An 18,052-nucleotide genomic window follows, 5' to 3' on the forward strand; every position below is an offset into this window, starting at 1 on the left:
TAATGCCTCCAAGGCCTAGTTTCTACCCTTGTCTCAGTAGAAAACTCCCAACAACTCTAATCTCTCCTTTGTTGGTTCTGTAATTCCACCTCTTGACTCAATGAACATACTTGATATTACTGTAACATTCTCTTTTGGAAACCCCAAAACTCTCTTAGGAAAATAGGAGTCCTGTTTAGATGTCAAAATTTCTTTTCTTCTGAACAGTTGCTCTGTTTATACAAAGGGCTGATTTGTTCTTCTGTAGATTACAGCTCTCACATCTGGGGTGGTTCTAGCTCTGCATCCTTACTTAACAGAGTTGAGTTATAAGCAGTCCAACTTATAAACTCTCCCAGGCTAACTTCAAAACTTGACCCTCTTGCCCTATGCTAGTTAACCTTCCTTCCTCTTCAGGAATTACTTTGGGTTTTGCTCTATGGAGCTGGCTGCTTGTGAACCCCCTCCACTAGCTAGACTATGCAAGACTTAGCAAGCTGCTGCATCACGTGATTACTGTGTGCCCATTGGCAACTCATGGGTGGGTCATTTAGATAACTTTTTCTTTTCCAATAACTGTGACTAGGCGCATTTTGAAAGACAAATTTTTCACTTCCTCCAAAATTTGTAACTACTTTCCCTTGTCTCTTCTTTTTCCCTCTCATAATCCTTTCTATATTTCAGTTAAAGCCTGGCCATGATGTAGACTTTAGTCCCTGATTTCCCGTGATTTGAGCCTCAAATAGAAAAAATCACAACTTTTTCAATAGAAAGGAGGTTAGGTCCTTTATTCATAGGAAGAAATAATGGATTTGGTAGTAGTTATGCTCCTAACAGGAAGTAACTTTTTTTTAACCCCCCTACGCACACACACATACACACACATACATACTTAGAATGAATAAGTGTTATCTTTAAGAGAAAAAAATTGGTTTTTGTATTCTTATGCACCTTTTCATAAATAAAAAAAAGTGTTGATTTGAAGAGAAAAAAAAGAAAAAAACCTGGAGAATGGAAAACTCATATGTGCACTAGAAGGGTAAACTGAATTTAGAGAACTTTCATGTTCCTCCAAGTGTTTACTCTGAAAGCTAGAGGGGTTCCTTTGCTTTTTCATCATGGAAGTAACCATTTCTTTTTTCATTCCCTGAAAGGAAGGGTATCTTGAAATTTTTGGTACCTGAAACAAGTCTTCTTTTCATAGGTGTTGAAGGATGAGGTAGTGCAGTAGTAGTTGCAGTTTAGTAATTATTAAAAAAGGTGTAAACTTTATGACCAAGTTATTTCAAACAAAGTTTGTAAATTTTCTAGGCATACAAAGCAGAAGAAGAAGCCAGAGCTGCTGAGGCTTCAACCATTAAGTCGGAAGTAGGTATTATCCCCTCTCCTTCTCCACTGGACTTGACTGCCTTATCTGAGCTGATGGAGAGATCTGCCCGCCCGTTGCGGCCAACATTACCGCTAACCAACTTGGAATCTTGCCTATCATCCCTTAAGGCAGAAGTCAACATGCTTCAGACTCAGCTACAGAGCAAAACTGAGGAGTTGACAGAAGGGTAAGCTTTTTGTTATATTTACATTCCCATTTACAAATCCCTCTGATGCATGAATTAGATTATGGCTTGAGCTTTTACTCAGAATTAACTTTTAACAAGTTTCAAGTTAGTTGATATTGAGGAGTTCTTTGAAATAGGGAGGAATCAGTCAGATAACACTAAAAGAAAGAAAGCATGAGGCAGAAAAAATATAAAGAAATACTTCTCTAGTGATGAATGAATTAATTAAAGGAACAAACTAAGTTGAAATAGTGAATGTGAAAAGCATCAGACAATTGAAGAAACTATATGAAAAAAAGACAATACAGCCATGGGTGTTAGTGCTCTCATGAAGGTCTTGCTTTTTGAAAGATGAATTGTAAGTACCTCTTCCTGAGATGGTATACCTAGTTAATAAAGAAATACAGCTTTTATGAATGAGGAAAAACATAGTTTGAGTGTTCTACAGTCTACTTTTGGAGAACTTACACTTGGTATGAGTATGTCTGAGTTGCCAAAATTCATAAAAAATTTCTTAAGATATAGTAGTTTATTGGATGCTGTATTTTCAAGCCAGGGAGTGATGTGCAAGCAGACAACTCTCAAGAACAGATGTATTCATGTATGCCATGATTCATCTCGTTTTCTCTCTCTTATTTTCAGTTAGTGATACTGAATTGTTACCATGTGTTTGGTTAAATGTGTAGTAGGTAATTTAGTTTAAGTGTACTCTTATGATGAACTGGTAATACATAATTTTTATATGAAAACAGCAGTTCAGTGTTTTTAATTTGCAGATTGAATCATGAAGCTGTGGCTGTGTTAAAAGAAAAGTTACCAATTCCTGAAACAACTGAAAGCTGTACAAGGAATGCAGACACTTTAGATATGGAAGGTAACCAATGAAACTAAATCATGTACACTGTAACCTGACTCTGATTCCATAAGTTTGTGGGCTTCTTCACCTTTTAGGTGAAAATCATGCAAATGTGTTTTGTGATGAGTTCTATCCATGCCTAAACCTCAAAAACACTAGTTGTGTACCTTTTCATCATAAGATAAAATACTACAGTTTAGAGGAATTTGTCATTAAATGACAGTATTGTTTTTGAGCCACATTATTCCATTTACCAGTTATCATATAACTGAAGTGAACTTTTGACCCACTGATTTATTACAACTGTGCTGTGCAGAAATGGGTTGTATGTGGTGAAGCTCCTTAGATATTTAAGATAGTGAGAAGCTAGAAGTAATTTTAAAGTATCCCTTCCTTAAGCTGTTTTAATTTTACAAAGTGACTTCTTTTAATGTATATTTTTCTAATCCTAATAGATATAATTATATTTCATGACCTTTAGTTACATGTAAATGGTCATGTCTGCAGTCCAATGCCTTATGCATGCTTAGAAGTAAGCTTTCTTTCAACTATTTGGATCATCAGTCATCATCATTACATTATGATAGGAGAAATGGGAAGAGGAGTGCAAGTGTGGTTACTTAATGCAGACATTTATCAGCAGAAAGCATTAAGCAAGTTTTTGTGTAGAAAACCTTGCCATATGCAGGAGTCATTGGTAACATATAAAGTTGTTTATCAAACTGATGCATGAATGGAATGATACAGTGTATGTATGTACATTAACGTTGATTTCTTCATTGAAAATACAATGGTTACTGAGTATGTGCATTGGTATTTGCAACAAGTCATATGTTCCTGTGCATGTTTGTGTTTATACACACTCATTTATATACTGTCTTTCGCAGTTCTATGTGTTTATGTTGTTATGTGCAGTTATATGAATGTGAATTTAGTCATTAACTTTACATGCCTTTCCATTTAATATTGTAAATTCTAGCATGTATAGAAATCAAAGGGGAAGTGTGATTTGAAGTATGAAGGCGTGCTATATATATTTTCCTGAATAAGTCTTTTTTTATTTACATGACTAAAATGGTGTAGTGATTAGATTTCTTTTAAAGGTTTTGTTTGGGTATTTATTTTTCAAAATATTGTCGTTCTTGACATTTTTTTTGAACAAAGGTTATAGTCATTAACTCACAGTGCATATATATATATTTATATACATGTGTATATTTATATATATGTGTATAATTTTTTTTTATACATATTCGCCATATATATATAAAGTAATCTGGCCAAACTGTCTTATGCTCAATAACATAAATGCTTTTGTGTGATGAGAAGTGACATAGGTTGCTAAAATTATTCAGCCTGTTTATATATGTAATGCAATTGACTTAACCTTTATTTTTGTATTTCCTGTATATGGAATATGTTGAGTTGAAATGCATCACTTTCAAGACATATTTGTATATATTACTTGCTTTTGATGGTTACTTTCTTCTTTCCTCAAAATGTTTATATTTTTTATAGTTGATAGGGTGTGTACTTCTGTAGTTTTATTTTAGTGATATTGGTAGCTTTTGAATTATTTTTGATATTTTAATTTGATTTAATTAAGCAGTTTATATATTAATTAGACTTGTTGAGAAAAGTTTTTAAATTTATTCTTATGATAAAATGAATTTCTTCTACATACTTAGAAGGCCATGTGCTTGTTCTGTTGTCTTCCTAGGTTAGTACCTGCAGGAAATAATAACCATGGTGTCTTCCCAAACTTTGAAATGTCATACACTTATTACATGTTATTTCATAGTATCAGTAGCTATTTAAATGGTTGATTTTGACTGAGGCTATACCAGCCACGTATATATATATTTTTTTTTCATACATGCTCGCCATTTCCCATGAGCGAGGTAGAGTCAAGAACAGATTACAAAGCCTTAGAGGGAAAATTACATATTTGACTCCTTGCTTTGTTCCTTTTTTTGGAAAGTGATACAGGAAGGGAGGATTTCCAGCCTGCTCCATCCCCACTCAGTCACCTTCTGTGACGAGCAGGGAATACATGACACACAGGGCAGTAATCCCAGCTTGTCATAGAAGGCAACTAAAATGGGTGGGAGTTGGCAGCTGGAAATGTTCCCCCTCCTGTTTTACTTAAACAGAAGATGGAACAGAGACAAAGGTCAAGTGAGGAGTTTTCCTCTGAGGCTCAGTCATCTGTTCTTGATGCTACCTCACTAATGCAGGGAAACATCACACACCCCTACCGCAAACCGACATTCACGGAAACCAATCACTTTCCTCTCTTCCTACTCGTGCACATGCTTTACATCCTTGATAAAAACGTTTCGCTGCTTCCAGCACCTTGCCTCCCACATCATATACTCTTAATACCTTCCACAGAGCATCTCTATCAACTCTATCATATGCCTTCTCCAGATCCATAAATGCTACATACAGATCCATTTGTTTTTCTAAGTATTTCTCACATACATTCTTCAAAGCAAACACCTGATCCACACATCTGCCAATTCTGAAACCACAGTGCTCTTCCCCAATCTGATGCTCTGTACATGCCTTCACCCTCTCAATCAATACCCTCCCATATAATTTCCTAGGAATACTCAACAAACCTATACCTCTGTAATTTGAACACTCACCTTTATCCTCTTTGCCTTTGTACAATGGGACTATGCATGCATTCCACCAATCCTCAGGCACTTCACCATGAACCATACATACTTTGAATATCCTCACCAACCAGTCAACAACACAGTTACCCCCTTTTTTAATAAATTCCACTGCAATACCATCGAAACCCGCTGCCTTACCAGCTTTCATCTTCCTCAAAGCTTTCACTGCCTCTTCTCTGTTTAGTAAATCATTCTCCCAGACCCTTTCACACCACCTCGACCAAAACACCCTATATCTGTCACTCTATCACCAAACACACTCAACAGACCTTCAAAATACCCATTCCATCTCCTTCTCTCATCACCACTGCTTGTTTTTACCTCTCCATTTGCCCCTTCATCGATGTTCCCATTTGTTCTCTTGTCTTATGCACTTATTTACCTCCTTCCAAAACATTTTTTTATTCTCCCAAAAATTTAATGATTCTCTCTCACCCTAACTCTCATTTGCCCTCTTTTTCACCTCTTGCACCTTTCTCTTGACCTCCTGCCTCTTTCTTTTATATATCTCCCTGTCATTTGCACTATTTCCCTGCAAAAATTGTCCAGATGCCTCTCTCTTCTCTTTCACTAACAATCTTACTTCTTGATCCCACCACTCACTACCCTTTCTGATCTGCCCACCTCTCACCTTTCTCATACCTCAGGCATCTTTTAGGGAAGCCATCACTGCTTCCCTAAATACATCCCATTCCTCCCCCACTCCCCTCTCTCAACGGCTGTCATCAGAAGAATCTTAAGTTATTGTGTGGGATTCATCCCACCAGGGATTATAGCTATGTGTCTTATACCCCCAGCAGCAAAGCAGGGAAAAATGAGGCATTTTCTTTGCACTGCAGATATCTGTCATAAATAAAAGCTGTTATTTTGGAATAGTATGTGAAGTATAAATTAGTGTCTGATATTTATGGCTATATCAAAGATAATATTATGTCATTCAGAAAGGTATCTGCAAAAATCAAATTATTTCTTTATTTAATGTTCACTGGTTGAAGAAAATTATTTTTCTTGGAAATGCAGACAAGGTTTAGAGCAGTCTTTCAGTATACTAACACAAATATATTTAGTGTACACAGAGTATGTGGATGACAATGGTGTTTATGTGTGTTTTTAAAATTATTTTTTAGTTTGTTGGTATTCTATAAATGTTTAAGATTAAACTTTATTTGTATTGACTTGTTGATTGCTTACAGAATATTTTGAAGATTCACTTCATTCTCTTTGATCCTGTTTGCTTTAATCTTTTAGATAGTAAAGTAATTTATAGTGTATAGTTATATACATAATTGAACATATTTTTGTTATTAAAGGGTGTGTAACTGAGTGGAGAATAATTTAGAGTTTGGGATAATAATTAAACTAGTGGAAGAGTATTAATACATATGAGTCCAGGATTGTAAATATATAGTATGTATAACAAAGAATGTAGGATATTTATAATTGCAAAGGTGTTTATAGGGAGTCTATATATATAAGGAAGGAAACTTTTATGCAAATTGGAAGGATGTTTGCTGTGAGTTTAAAGATAATTTTTGGAGAAAAAAACCTCTGATATAGTATACAGCATAAATATTCATTAATAATAGTGTAAAAGTCCACTGAATGAAAACTGCATGAATAGATAGAACCATGGTATTGTGTGAGAGCACTTAAGGTAACTTAAGAAAAAGATGTTTTACATATACTGTATGTCTCACTTTATTATATTCAACCTCAGACTTTATATATATTTTGAGGGTTTGTTGAATGTGTTAGATGATACATACATGCCCATTCATGCACATATACATACCTATACATTTCAAATGTATACATACAGACATATACATATATACACATGTACACGTTCATACTTGCTGCCATCATCCATTCCTGTCGCCACCCCGCCACGCATGAAATAGCACCCCCCCTCCCCCTGCGTGCACATGAGGTAGCGCTAGGAAAAGACAACAAAGGCGACATTCGTTCACACTCAGTCTCTAGCTGTCATGTGTAATGCACCGAAACCACAGCTCCCTTTCCACATCCAGGCCCCACAAAACTTTCCATGCTTTACCCCAGATGCTTCACATACCCTGGTTCAATTCATTGACAGAGCGTCGACCCCAGTATACCACATTGTTCCATTTTACTCTATTCTTTGCACGCCTTTCACCCTCCTGTATGTTCAGGCTCCGATCACTCAAAATCTTTTTCACTCCATCCTTCCACCTCCAATCTGGTCTCCCACTTCTTGTTCCCTTTACCTCTGACACATATATCCTCTTTGTCAATCTTTCCTTTCTCATTCTCTCCATATGACCAAACCATTTTAATACACCCTCTTCTGCTCTCTCAACCACACTCTTTTTATTACCACACATCTCTTACTCTTTCATTACTTACTCGATCAAACCACCTCACACCACATACTGTCCTCAAACATTTCATTTCCAAGACATCCACCCTCCTCCAAACAACCCTATCTATAGCTCATGCCTCATAACCATATAACATTGTTGGAACCACTATTCCTTCAGACATACCCATTTTTGCTCTCCAAGTAATGTTCTTGCCTTCCACACATTTTCAATGCTCCCAGAACCTTTGCCTTCTCCCCCACCCTGTGACTCACTTCCACATCCATGGTTCCATCTGCTGCTAAATCCACTCCCAGATATTTAAAACACTTCACTTCCTCCAGTTTTTCTCCTTTCAAACTTACCTCCCAATTACCTTGTCCTTCAACCCTACTGAACCTAATAACCTTGCTTGTATTCACATTTACTGATGATATGTGATGTAAAATAACCTTAGTCACTTTGTCCTCCTACTAGTCACTGCTGTCTCTAGCCAACACTACAACTCTGGTAGTGTTCTGAATATTTTTCTACAAATACTTATATCTCTGAAATTTTTTTTAAAAGAATGTCATTCTCGGGATCAAGTAAATTTGTCTTCAGTGAACCATACTAAACTGCAAACTCCTTTGCTTCTTTTTATGTTTATCCACTATTGTATTGCAGGTTTTTTCTCTATAATGTAAGCTATATTTCCTATTTCTTTTTAAAGCTAGGCTGTAACATTGTGATTGTCCAACCATTACGGTATTTGGCTTTCGACTCAAGCCTTGAGGATGACAAGATTGAGATGTGTTGATTTTTTCTTTTACATGTATTGGTAATGATAATCAGATTACTGAATTATCATAGAATTACAAAATTAATTGCATTATACTTTAGTGTGAAAAAGTGAAAGTAAATGGATATTTCATTTGTAGTTATGTTTGCACAAATTAGGAAAAAAGTTCCAATAGAATTAATGTTAGCTATAAGTGAAAAACATTATGTTGTTCCAAAATAGTGTTCCTTTGTTTCCTGTTACTGTTGAATGAATGTGACAAGTAACTGGACATCATTGTTACAAGGAGAAATATGCTTTGTTCTACCAAAATTTCTTGCATAGGTACCCCTATTAAATTAAGATGCATATGAAAAGAATTAACTTTCAGGATAATGAACTTATGAACCTAATTTCTAACAAGAAAAATTCATTTATGTTTGGTATCAACCAAACATAAGAGATTGTTAGATAGGCTAGTTTTTGCTTATACTTTATTTTTTCACCAGTTATGGAGACTATTGCCGTGAGGGAGTTCCGGAGGGAATGGGCATCAGAGATATAGATAGATATTTTCTCTGAGGATATATTTTCCTTTATTCCCTTACTGTTTAATAATTTTGGAAATGGATGTCAGTACTATGCACAAAACATTGAAAATTAAGCTTGCAAAAAATGTCATCTGGGTACATGGTGGTGGTAGTCTGTCATCGGCTTATATACTTGGGTTGCTCACCATGTTTTAGGGGATTGTAGATGAAATGAGTTTTGCCTTGATGCAACTTGTTTGCAGAGAGACTTTGGCTGATTGGATGTTGATGAACTCTTGAACAAGAAAAAGGTGATGTTCCTCTGCTGTCCCTTGGTCTTGCACTTTATCAGCAGATATGCACATCTTTGCAGGGCTCAGTTGGGGTTAAGGGAGAACTAGGTGTGTCTCTCTCTCAAGGTTTGAATCATTGTTGTGTGGTACCTGTATAGCTTGTTAGATATGATATTTGATTCTCAAAAGTGCCTGAATAATGTAATTTTGCATATTTTTTCTAAGTATCAAATGCTTAACTAACATGTATTTCACAAAAAGACACCATTGATAATCCAGCAAAACCCTTTCTTTACACAACTAGTTATGTAAAGCAGTTATTCCAGTTGAGTAAATGAGGACTGATATTAGGACAGTACATGAATGACATGCAGGCTTTGCCATCTATCATCACATGGGAAATTTGAATGTGATTACTGATTTATGTTGCTTTTTTGTTGATTTACATAAAAGGATACATTAAAACCTCGCTAACTTATGAATCACTAAATACCGGTGGATGCCTGTAGTGTGTTCTCCCCCAATCCAACAAGCTGGATTTGTAGTTTTCAAAGCTGAGGATGCTTTATGGTTGTAGTAATGATGAGACTTATTAAGCATAAAAGTTTCATAAGTTGGGCTAAGCCAAACTACTTGAAACCAGAGGTTGGAGATAAAATTAGTAGATTAGTGTATCTTATAATCTGTTCAGTAATTTAAGCTTGTAATGGAGGTATTGATTAGATATTAGATATTATTCTGCATTAGAAATATAAAAATCATTGATCCTACCCTTAGGATATGCAAAATATGGTATATTCATTTAAAAACTTGAATACTTGATATCCCTAAGTAACAACATAAAAATGACACAGAATGGTAAAGTATGATTACTTGCTGATGAATAGTAATGCACAAAGCTGTTTTGTACATTATAAGGAACTTTGGTCCTTGAAACATGTAATTATTGCTCATCCCTCTGTACCACATTTGTCCCAAAACCTTACAGTCTTGTACATAACTTCTCATATGGCCAACCATTAGTCTTAGATGAAAGAGGAGTTGAAGTATAGATGCTAGTGTACACTTTTAATGTCTTCCTGGATGGCTCAGATGAATTTTGAAATAAGTATGACATATGATGTCTTGGTTGGATTGGTAAGCAAGAATTTCCTCGAGATGAATTTCCTACTAATTTTGGCAGCCCCACTTTATAGTTATTTCCATCAAAATATAAAATTGGTTTAACTTTTATTATGGTAAATTATAGGAATGTCACTTGTACTTGATATATTACAATGTCATGAAAAAAGGGCTACCAATGTGAGGCCTATCAATGGACATATCTCAAAATTCTGTTTGTGTCAAATTGTTTTACACAAAAAAAAGGGTAAGATACTAATTTTTAATCATGTGTACATTATATGATTTCTCCCTTATAAGGGTTACAACCAGACATAGCTGACAGTGCAGAGCCTAGATTGATTGGTGTTGTGCGGCAGGAACCAAGTATGATGTTGAAATTTAAATAACTGTTGAGTACTGGCACCTGATGAGATGGATTGTTTCCATGAAACATGTCATGCCACATATATAGAAAAATTACGTTAAAGGAAATTGTATGAACTACTGAAATTGAAATGCGATTTAACCTTCATATCTATATATCCCCTGGGGATTGGGGAGAAAGAATACTTCCCACGTATTCCCTGCGTGTCGTAGAAGGCGACTAAAAGGGGAGGGAGCGGGGGGCTGGAAATCCTCCCCTCTTTTTTTTTTTTTTTTTAATTTTCCAAAAGAAGGAAGAGAGAAAGGGGCCAGGTGAGGATTTTCCCTCAGAGGCCCAGTCCTCTGTTCTTAACGCTACCTTGCTAACGCGGGAAATGGCGAATAGTTTGAAAAAAACAAAAAAACATTATATGATACATACTCAGAAATTTTTTGGCCTAGGATCTCATTTTGTAGATGCTATCAGTTGCTGATTAATCCCTTTTGGCACTGGAGATGGATCATCGTGGTTCGTAATTACTACTTTTTGCCATATCATTTAGTGCTTGTTTCAAGTAAGAACACAGTATGCAAAGTTAGGAGTTCAATTTTGGTTGTATAAATTAGTCCTTAGTTCCTGTGTTTTTGTTGTGATATTAAGACAAATCAACTGTCACATATTAACAAATAATGCTTTTGTATTCTATCTTTCTTTAGTGTAAAAAGGATGAATTTATATTTTTCAGTAGTGACCTGGGCAATGCCTTAATATTGTCATCAAAGGCTCTGTCAACAGATGAATTTCATTGTTAATTACTTGTGTTAATGTGCAATAGATAATTTTTAAATGTCAATATTGAGTGATGATAAGCATATGCAAGGTTTTCAGGAGTTTCCAGGTTTTTCATGTAATATGAAGCTGTAAAATGTCAAAATCTTCGTGAGTTAGTACTGGAAAGTCCTTTTTCCTCCTGTGAAACTTTAAAATTTGTAAGATTATTATGTTTTAATCCAAAGGTGCTTTAAGGCTGTTTATCCATTTTAGTATATACATGTGTGGGTTGGGCCATTCTTTTGTTTGTTTCCTTGTGCTACCTCACTAACGCGGGAGACAGCGATCAAGTATAATAAATGAGGAAAGAGGAAAGTGATTGGTTCTCAGTGAATGTAGGTTTGCGGCAGGGGTGTGTGATGTCTCCATGGTTGTTTAATTTGTTTATGGATGGGGGTTGTTAAGGGAGATACATGCAAGAGTTTTGGAAAGAGGGGCAAGTATGCAGTCTGTTGGGGATGAGAGAGCTTGGGAAGTGTGTCAGTTGTTGTTCGCTGATGATACAGCGCTGGTGGCTGATTCATGTGAGAAACTGCAGAAGCTGGTGACTGAGTTTGGTAAAGTGTGTGAAAGAAGAAAGTTAAGAGTAAATGTGAATAAGAGCAAGGTTATTAGGTACGGTAGGGTTGAGGGTCAAGTCAATTGGGAGGTAAGTTTGAATGGAGAAAAACTGGAGGAAGTAAAGTGTTTTAGATATCTGGGAGTGGATCTGGCAGCGGATGGAACCATGGAAGCGGAAGTGGATCATAGGGTGAGGGAGGGGGTGAAAATCCTGGGAGCCTTGAAGAATGTGTGGAAGTCGAGAACATTATCTTGGAAAGCAAAAATGGGTATGTTTGAAGGAATAGTGGTTCCAACAATGTTGTATGGTTGCGAGGCGTGGGCTATGGATAGAGATGTGCGCAGGAGGATGGATGTGCTGGAAATGAGATGTTTGAGAACAATGTGTGGTGTGAGGTGGTTTGATCGAGTGAGTAACGTAAGGGTAAGAGAGATGTGTGGAAATAAAAAGAGCGTGGTTGAGAGAGCAGAAGAGGGTGTTTTGAAGTGGTTTGGGCACATGGAGAGGATGAGTGAGGAAAGATTGACCAAGAGGATATATGTGTCGGAGGTGGAGGGAGCAAGGAGAAGAGGGAGACCAAATTGGAGGTGGAAAGATGGAGTGAAAAAGATTTTGTGTGATCAGGGCCTGAACATGCAGGAGGGTGAAAGGAGGGCAAGGAATAGAGTGAATTGGAGCGATGTGGTATACCGGGGTTGATGTGCTGTCAGTGGATTGAATCAAGGCATGTGAAGCGTCTGGGGTAAACCATGGAAAGCTGTGTAGGTATGTATATTTGCGTGTGTGGACGTATGTATATACATGTGTATGGGGGGGGTTGGGCCATTTCTTTCGTCTGTTTCCTTGCGCTACCTCGCAAACACGGGAGACAGCGACAAAGTACAAAAAAAAAATATATATATATATATATATATATATATATATATATATATATATATATATAAGTAGGAGAGATGGCCAGAGAGCGTTATTGGATTACGTGTTAATTGACAGAGGCGCGAAAGAGAGACTTTTGGATGTTAATGTGCTGAGAGGTGCAACTGGAGGGATGTCTGATCATTATCTTGTGGAGGCTAAGGTGAAGATTTGTATGGGTTTTCAGAAAAGAAGAGTGAATGTTGGGGTGAAGAGGGTGGTGAGAGTAAGTGAGCTTGGGAAGGAGACTTGTGTGAGGAAGTACCAGGAGAGACTGAGTACAGAATGGAAAAAGGTGAGAAAAATGGAAGTAAGGGGAGTGGGGGAGGAATGGGATGTATTTAGGGAATCAGTGATGGACTGCGCAAAAGATGCTTGTGGCATGAGAAGAGTGGGAGGTGGGTTGATTAGAAAGGGTAGTGAGTGGTGGGATGAAGAAGTAAGAGTATTAGTGAAAGAGAAGAGAGAGGCATTTGGACGATTTTTGCAGGGAAAAAATGCAATCGAGTGGGAGATATATAAAAGAAAGAGACAGGAGGTCAAGAGAAAGGTGCAATAGGTGAAAAAAAGGGCAAATGAGAGTTGGGGTGAGAGAGTATCATTAAATTTTAGGGAGAATAAAAAGATGTTCTGGAAGGAGGTAAATAAAGTGCGTAAGACAAGGGAGCAAATGGGAACTTCAGTGAAGGGCGCAAATGGGGAGGTGATAACAAGTAGTGGTGATGTGAGAAGGAGATGGAGTGAGTATTTTGAAGGTTTGTTGAATGTGTTTGATGATAGAGTGGCAGATATATGGTGTTTTGGTCGAGGTGGTGTGCAAAGTGAGAGGGTTAGGGAAAATTATTTGGTAAACAGAGAAGAGGTAGTAAAAGCTTTGCGGAAGATGAAAGCCGGCAAGGCAGCAGGTTTGGATGGTATTGCAGTGGAATTTATTAAAAAAGGGGGTGACTGTATTGTTGACTGGTTGGTAAGGTTATTTAATGTATGTATGACTCATGGTGAGGTGCCTGAGGATTGGCGGAATGCGTGCATAGTGCCATTGTACAATGGCAAAGGGGATAAGAGTGAGTGCTCAAATTACAGAGGTATAAGTTTGTTGAGTTTTCCTGGTAAATTATATGGGAGGATATTGATTGAGAGGGTGAAGGCATGTAAAGAGCATCAGATTGGGGAAGAGCAGTGTGGTTTCAGAAGTGGTAGAGGATGTGTGGATCAGGTGTTTGCTTTGAAGAATGTATGTGAGAAATACTTAGAAAAGCAAATGGATTTGTATGTAGCATTTATGGATCTGGAGAAGGCATATGATAGAATTGATAGAGATGCTCTGTGGAAGGTATTAAGAATATATGGTGTGGGAGGCAAGTTGTTAGAAGCAGTGAAAAGTTGTTATCGAGGATGTAAGGCATGTGTAAGTGTAGGAAGAGAGGAAAGTGATTGGTTCTCAGTGAATGTAGGTTTGCGGCAGGGGTGTGTGATGTCTCCATGGTTGTTTAATTTGTTTATGGATGGGGTTGTTAGGGAGGTGAATGCAAGAGTTTTGGAAAGAGGGGCAAGTATGAAGTCTGTTGGGGATGAGAGAGCTTGGGAAGTGAGTCAGTTGTTGTTCGCTGATGATACAGCACTGGTGGCTGATTCATGTGAGAAACTGCAGAAGCTGGTGACTGAGTTTGGTAAAGTGTGTGAAAGAAGAAAGTTAAGAGTAAATGTGAATAAGAGCAAGGTTATTAGGTACAGTAGGGTTGAGGGTCAAGTCAATTGGGAGGTGAGTTTGAATGGAGAAAAACTGGAGGAAGTGAAGTGTTTTAGATATCTGGGAGTGGATCTGGCAGCGGATGGAACCATGGAAGCGGAAGTGGATCATAGGGTGGGGGAGGGGGCGAAAATTCTGGGAGCCTTGAAGAATGTGTGGAAGTCGAGAACATTATCTCGGAAAGCAAAAATGGGTATGTTTGAAGGAATAGTGGTTCCAACAATGTTGTATGGTTGCGAGGCGTGGGCTATGGATAGAGTTGTGCGCAGGAGGATGGATGTGCTGGAAATGAGATGTTTGAGGACAATGCGTGGTGTGAGGTGGTTTGATTAAGTAACGTAAGGGTAAGAGAGATGTGTGGAAATAAAAAGAGCGTGTTTGAGAGAGCAGAAGAGGGTGTTTTGAAATGGTTTGGGCACATGGAGAGAATGAGTGAGGAAAGATTGACCAAGAGGATATATGTGTCAGAGGTGGAGGGAACGAGGAGAAGAGGGAGACCAAATTGGAGGTGGAAAGATGGAGTGAAAAAGATTTTGTGTGATCGGGGCCTGAACATGCAGGAGGGTGAAAGGAGGGCAAGGGGTAGAGTGAATTGGATCGATGTGGTATACCGAGGTTGACGTGCTGTCAGTGGAGTGAATCAAGGCATGTGAAGCGTCTGGGGTAAACCATGGAAAGCTGTGTAGGTATGTATATTTGTGTGTGGGGACGTATGTATATACATGTGTATGGGGTTGGGTTGGGCCATTGCTTTCGTCTGTTTCCTTGCGCTACCTCGCAAACGCAGGAGACAGCGGCAAAAAAAAATATATATATATTACAGAGGTATAAGTTTGTTGAGTATTCCTGGTAAATTATATGGGAGGGTATTGATTGAGAGGGTGAAGGCATGTACAGAGCATCAGATTGGGGAAGAGCAGTGCGGTTTCAGAAGTGGTAGAGGATGTGTGGATCAGGTGTTTGCTTTGAAGAATGTATGTGAGAAATACTTAGAAAAGCAAATGGATTTGTATGTAGCATTTATGGATCTGGAGAAGGCATATGATAGAGTTGATAGAGATGCTCTGTGGAAGGTATTAAGAATATATGGTGTGGGAGGCAAGTTGTTAGAAGCAGTGAAAAGTTTTTATCGAGGATGTAAGGCATGTGTACGTGTAGGAAGAGAGGAAAGTGATTGGTTCTCAGTGATTGTAGGTTTGCGGCAGGGGTGTGTGATGTCTCCATGGTTGTTTAATTTGTTTATGGATGGGGTTGTTAGGGAGGTAAATGCAAGAGTCCTGGAAAGAGGGGCAAGTATGAAGTCTGTTGGGGATGAGAGAGCTTGGGAAGTGAGTCAGTTGTTGTTCGCTGATGATACAGCGCTGGTGGCTGATTCATGTGAGAAACTGCAGAAGCTGGTGACTGAGTTTGGTAAAGTGTGTGGAAGAAGAAAGTTAAGAGTAAATGTGAATAAGAGCAAGGTTATTAGGTACAGTAGGGTTGAGGGTCAAGTCAATTGGGAGGTGAGTTTGAATGGAGAAAAACTGGAGGAAGTGAAGTGTTTTAGATATCTGGGAGTGGATCTGTCAGCGGATGGAACCATGGAAGCGGAAGTGGATCATAGGGTGGGGGAGGGGGCGAAAATTTTGGGAGCCTTGAAAAATGTGTGGAAGTCGAGAACATTATCTCGGAAAGCAAAAATGGGTATGTTTGAAGGAATAGTGGTTCCAACAATGTTGTATGGTTGCGAGGCGTGGGTTATGGATAGAGTTGTGCGCAGGAGGATGGACGTGCTGGAAATGAGATGTTTGAGGAAAATGTGTGGTGTGAGGTGGTTTGATCGAGTAAGTAACGTAAGGGTAAGAGAGATGTGTGGAAATAAAAAGAGCGTGGTTGAGAGAGCAGAAGAGGGTGTTTTGAAATGGTTTGGGCACATGGAGAGAATGAGTGAGGAAAGATTGACCAAGAGGATATATGTGTCGGAGGTGGAGGGAACGAGGAGAAGAGGGAGACCAAATTGGAGGTGGAAAGATGGAGTGAAAAAGATTTTGTGTGATCAGGGCCTGAACATGCAGGAGGGTGAAAGGAGGGCAAGGAATAGAGTGAATTGGAGCGATGTGGTGTACAGGGGTTGACATGCTGTCAGTGGATTGAGTCGGGGCATGTGAAGCGTCTGGGGTAAACCATGGAAAGCTGTGTAGGTATGCATATTTGCGTGTGTGGACGTGTGTATGTACATGTGTATGGGGGGGGGTTGGGCCATTTCTTTCGTCTGTTTCCTTGCGCTACCTCGCAAACGCGGGAGACAGCGACAAAGTATAAAAAAAAAAAAAAAAAATATATATATATATATATATATATATATATAAGGTGAAATTGCACTTCAGTAGGAATTCAGTCATTCAGGTTTATTTAACATGCAGTTTTTGTTTTTGTGGAGACAGTCCACCTCATCAGGTGCCAAAATTATATAAATCCCAACATCACACTTGAGTCCTGCCTTGCAGCACCAACCACTACAGACCAACCACTGTCTGCTTCTTATGGCAGTAATCGTTGTAAGGGAGAGTGATTAAGGGGGAGGTCACATGGCATGGGTTGACCTGGGTAGCTGGGTGTGTCTTGAACATTTTTTGTTTTCGTGTTCTGTCAATTCTCTCAATGATTTGACTAATGCTAGGAGACAAATGACAAAACATGAAAAAAAAAAAAGTTGTTCAAAACACATCCAGCTACCCAGGTCAATCCCTACCATGTGACCCACCCATAATCACTCACCCTTACAACAGTTACTGCTAGACAAAGCAGACAGTGGTTGGTTTAGAGATTGGTGCTGGATGGCAGGACTCAAGTGTGATGTTGGGATTTGAATAACTTTTTTAATTACTGACACCTGATGAGGTGGATTGTCTCCATGAAACATGTCGTGCCACATGTACAGAAAAATTACATTAAATAAAATTGTATGAACTCCTACTGAGGTGCAATTTCACCTTCATACTATCATGGACTAGTGTAATCATCATATATATATATATATATATATATATATATATATATATATATATATATATATATATATATATATATATATATGTATATATTTTTTTTGCTTTGTCGCTGTCTCCTGCGTTTGCGAGGTAGTGCAAGGAAACAGACGAAAGAAATGGCCCAACCCACCCCCATACACATGTATATACATACGTCCACACACGCAAATATACATACCTACACAGCTTTCCATGGTTTACCCCAGACGCTTCACATGCCCTGATTCAATCCACTGACAGCACGTCAACCCCAGTATACCACATCGATCCAATTCACTCTATTCCTTGCCCTCCTTTCACCCTCCTGCATGTTCAGGCCCCTATCACAAAATCTTTTTCACTCCATCTTTCCACCTCCAATATATATATATATATATATTTATTTATTTTAGTTACGCAAGGTTGTCTTTCAGTAGGCATTCACCATCTTTTCTGAATAACACTTATGCAGGTCTTGTTTTGAACATAAATAAATGTATTCATCTTCACAGAAGCCTTGA

At 38.1% G+C, this 18,052-nt stretch overlaps 1 protein-coding gene across 2 annotated transcripts in view; it reads left to right on the plus strand.

Moving 5' to 3' along the window:
• LOC139752167 (uncharacterized) overlaps positions 1-14,990 on the plus strand; it is a 51,498-nt gene extending 36,508 nt beyond the window's left edge. For both annotated transcript variants that reach the window (XM_071668112.1, XM_071668111.1), the window contains 2 exons: positions 1,291-1,535; positions 2,312-14,990. In XM_071668112.1, coding sequence (XP_071524213.1) covers positions 1,291-1,535; positions 2,312-2,420 — 354 coding nt within the window. In that variant the 3' untranslated portion in view covers positions 2,421-14,990. The remainder of the gene's footprint in view (positions 1-1,290; positions 1,536-2,311) is intronic.
• Positions 14,991-18,052: the final 3,062 nt, after the last annotated feature.

Source organism: Panulirus ornatus, chromosome 12 (genome assembly GCF_036320965.1).
Source record: "Panulirus ornatus isolate Po-2019 chromosome 12, ASM3632096v1, whole genome shotgun sequence".
NCBI classification, from domain to species: domain Eukaryota; kingdom Metazoa; phylum Arthropoda; class Malacostraca; order Decapoda; family Palinuridae; genus Panulirus; species Panulirus ornatus.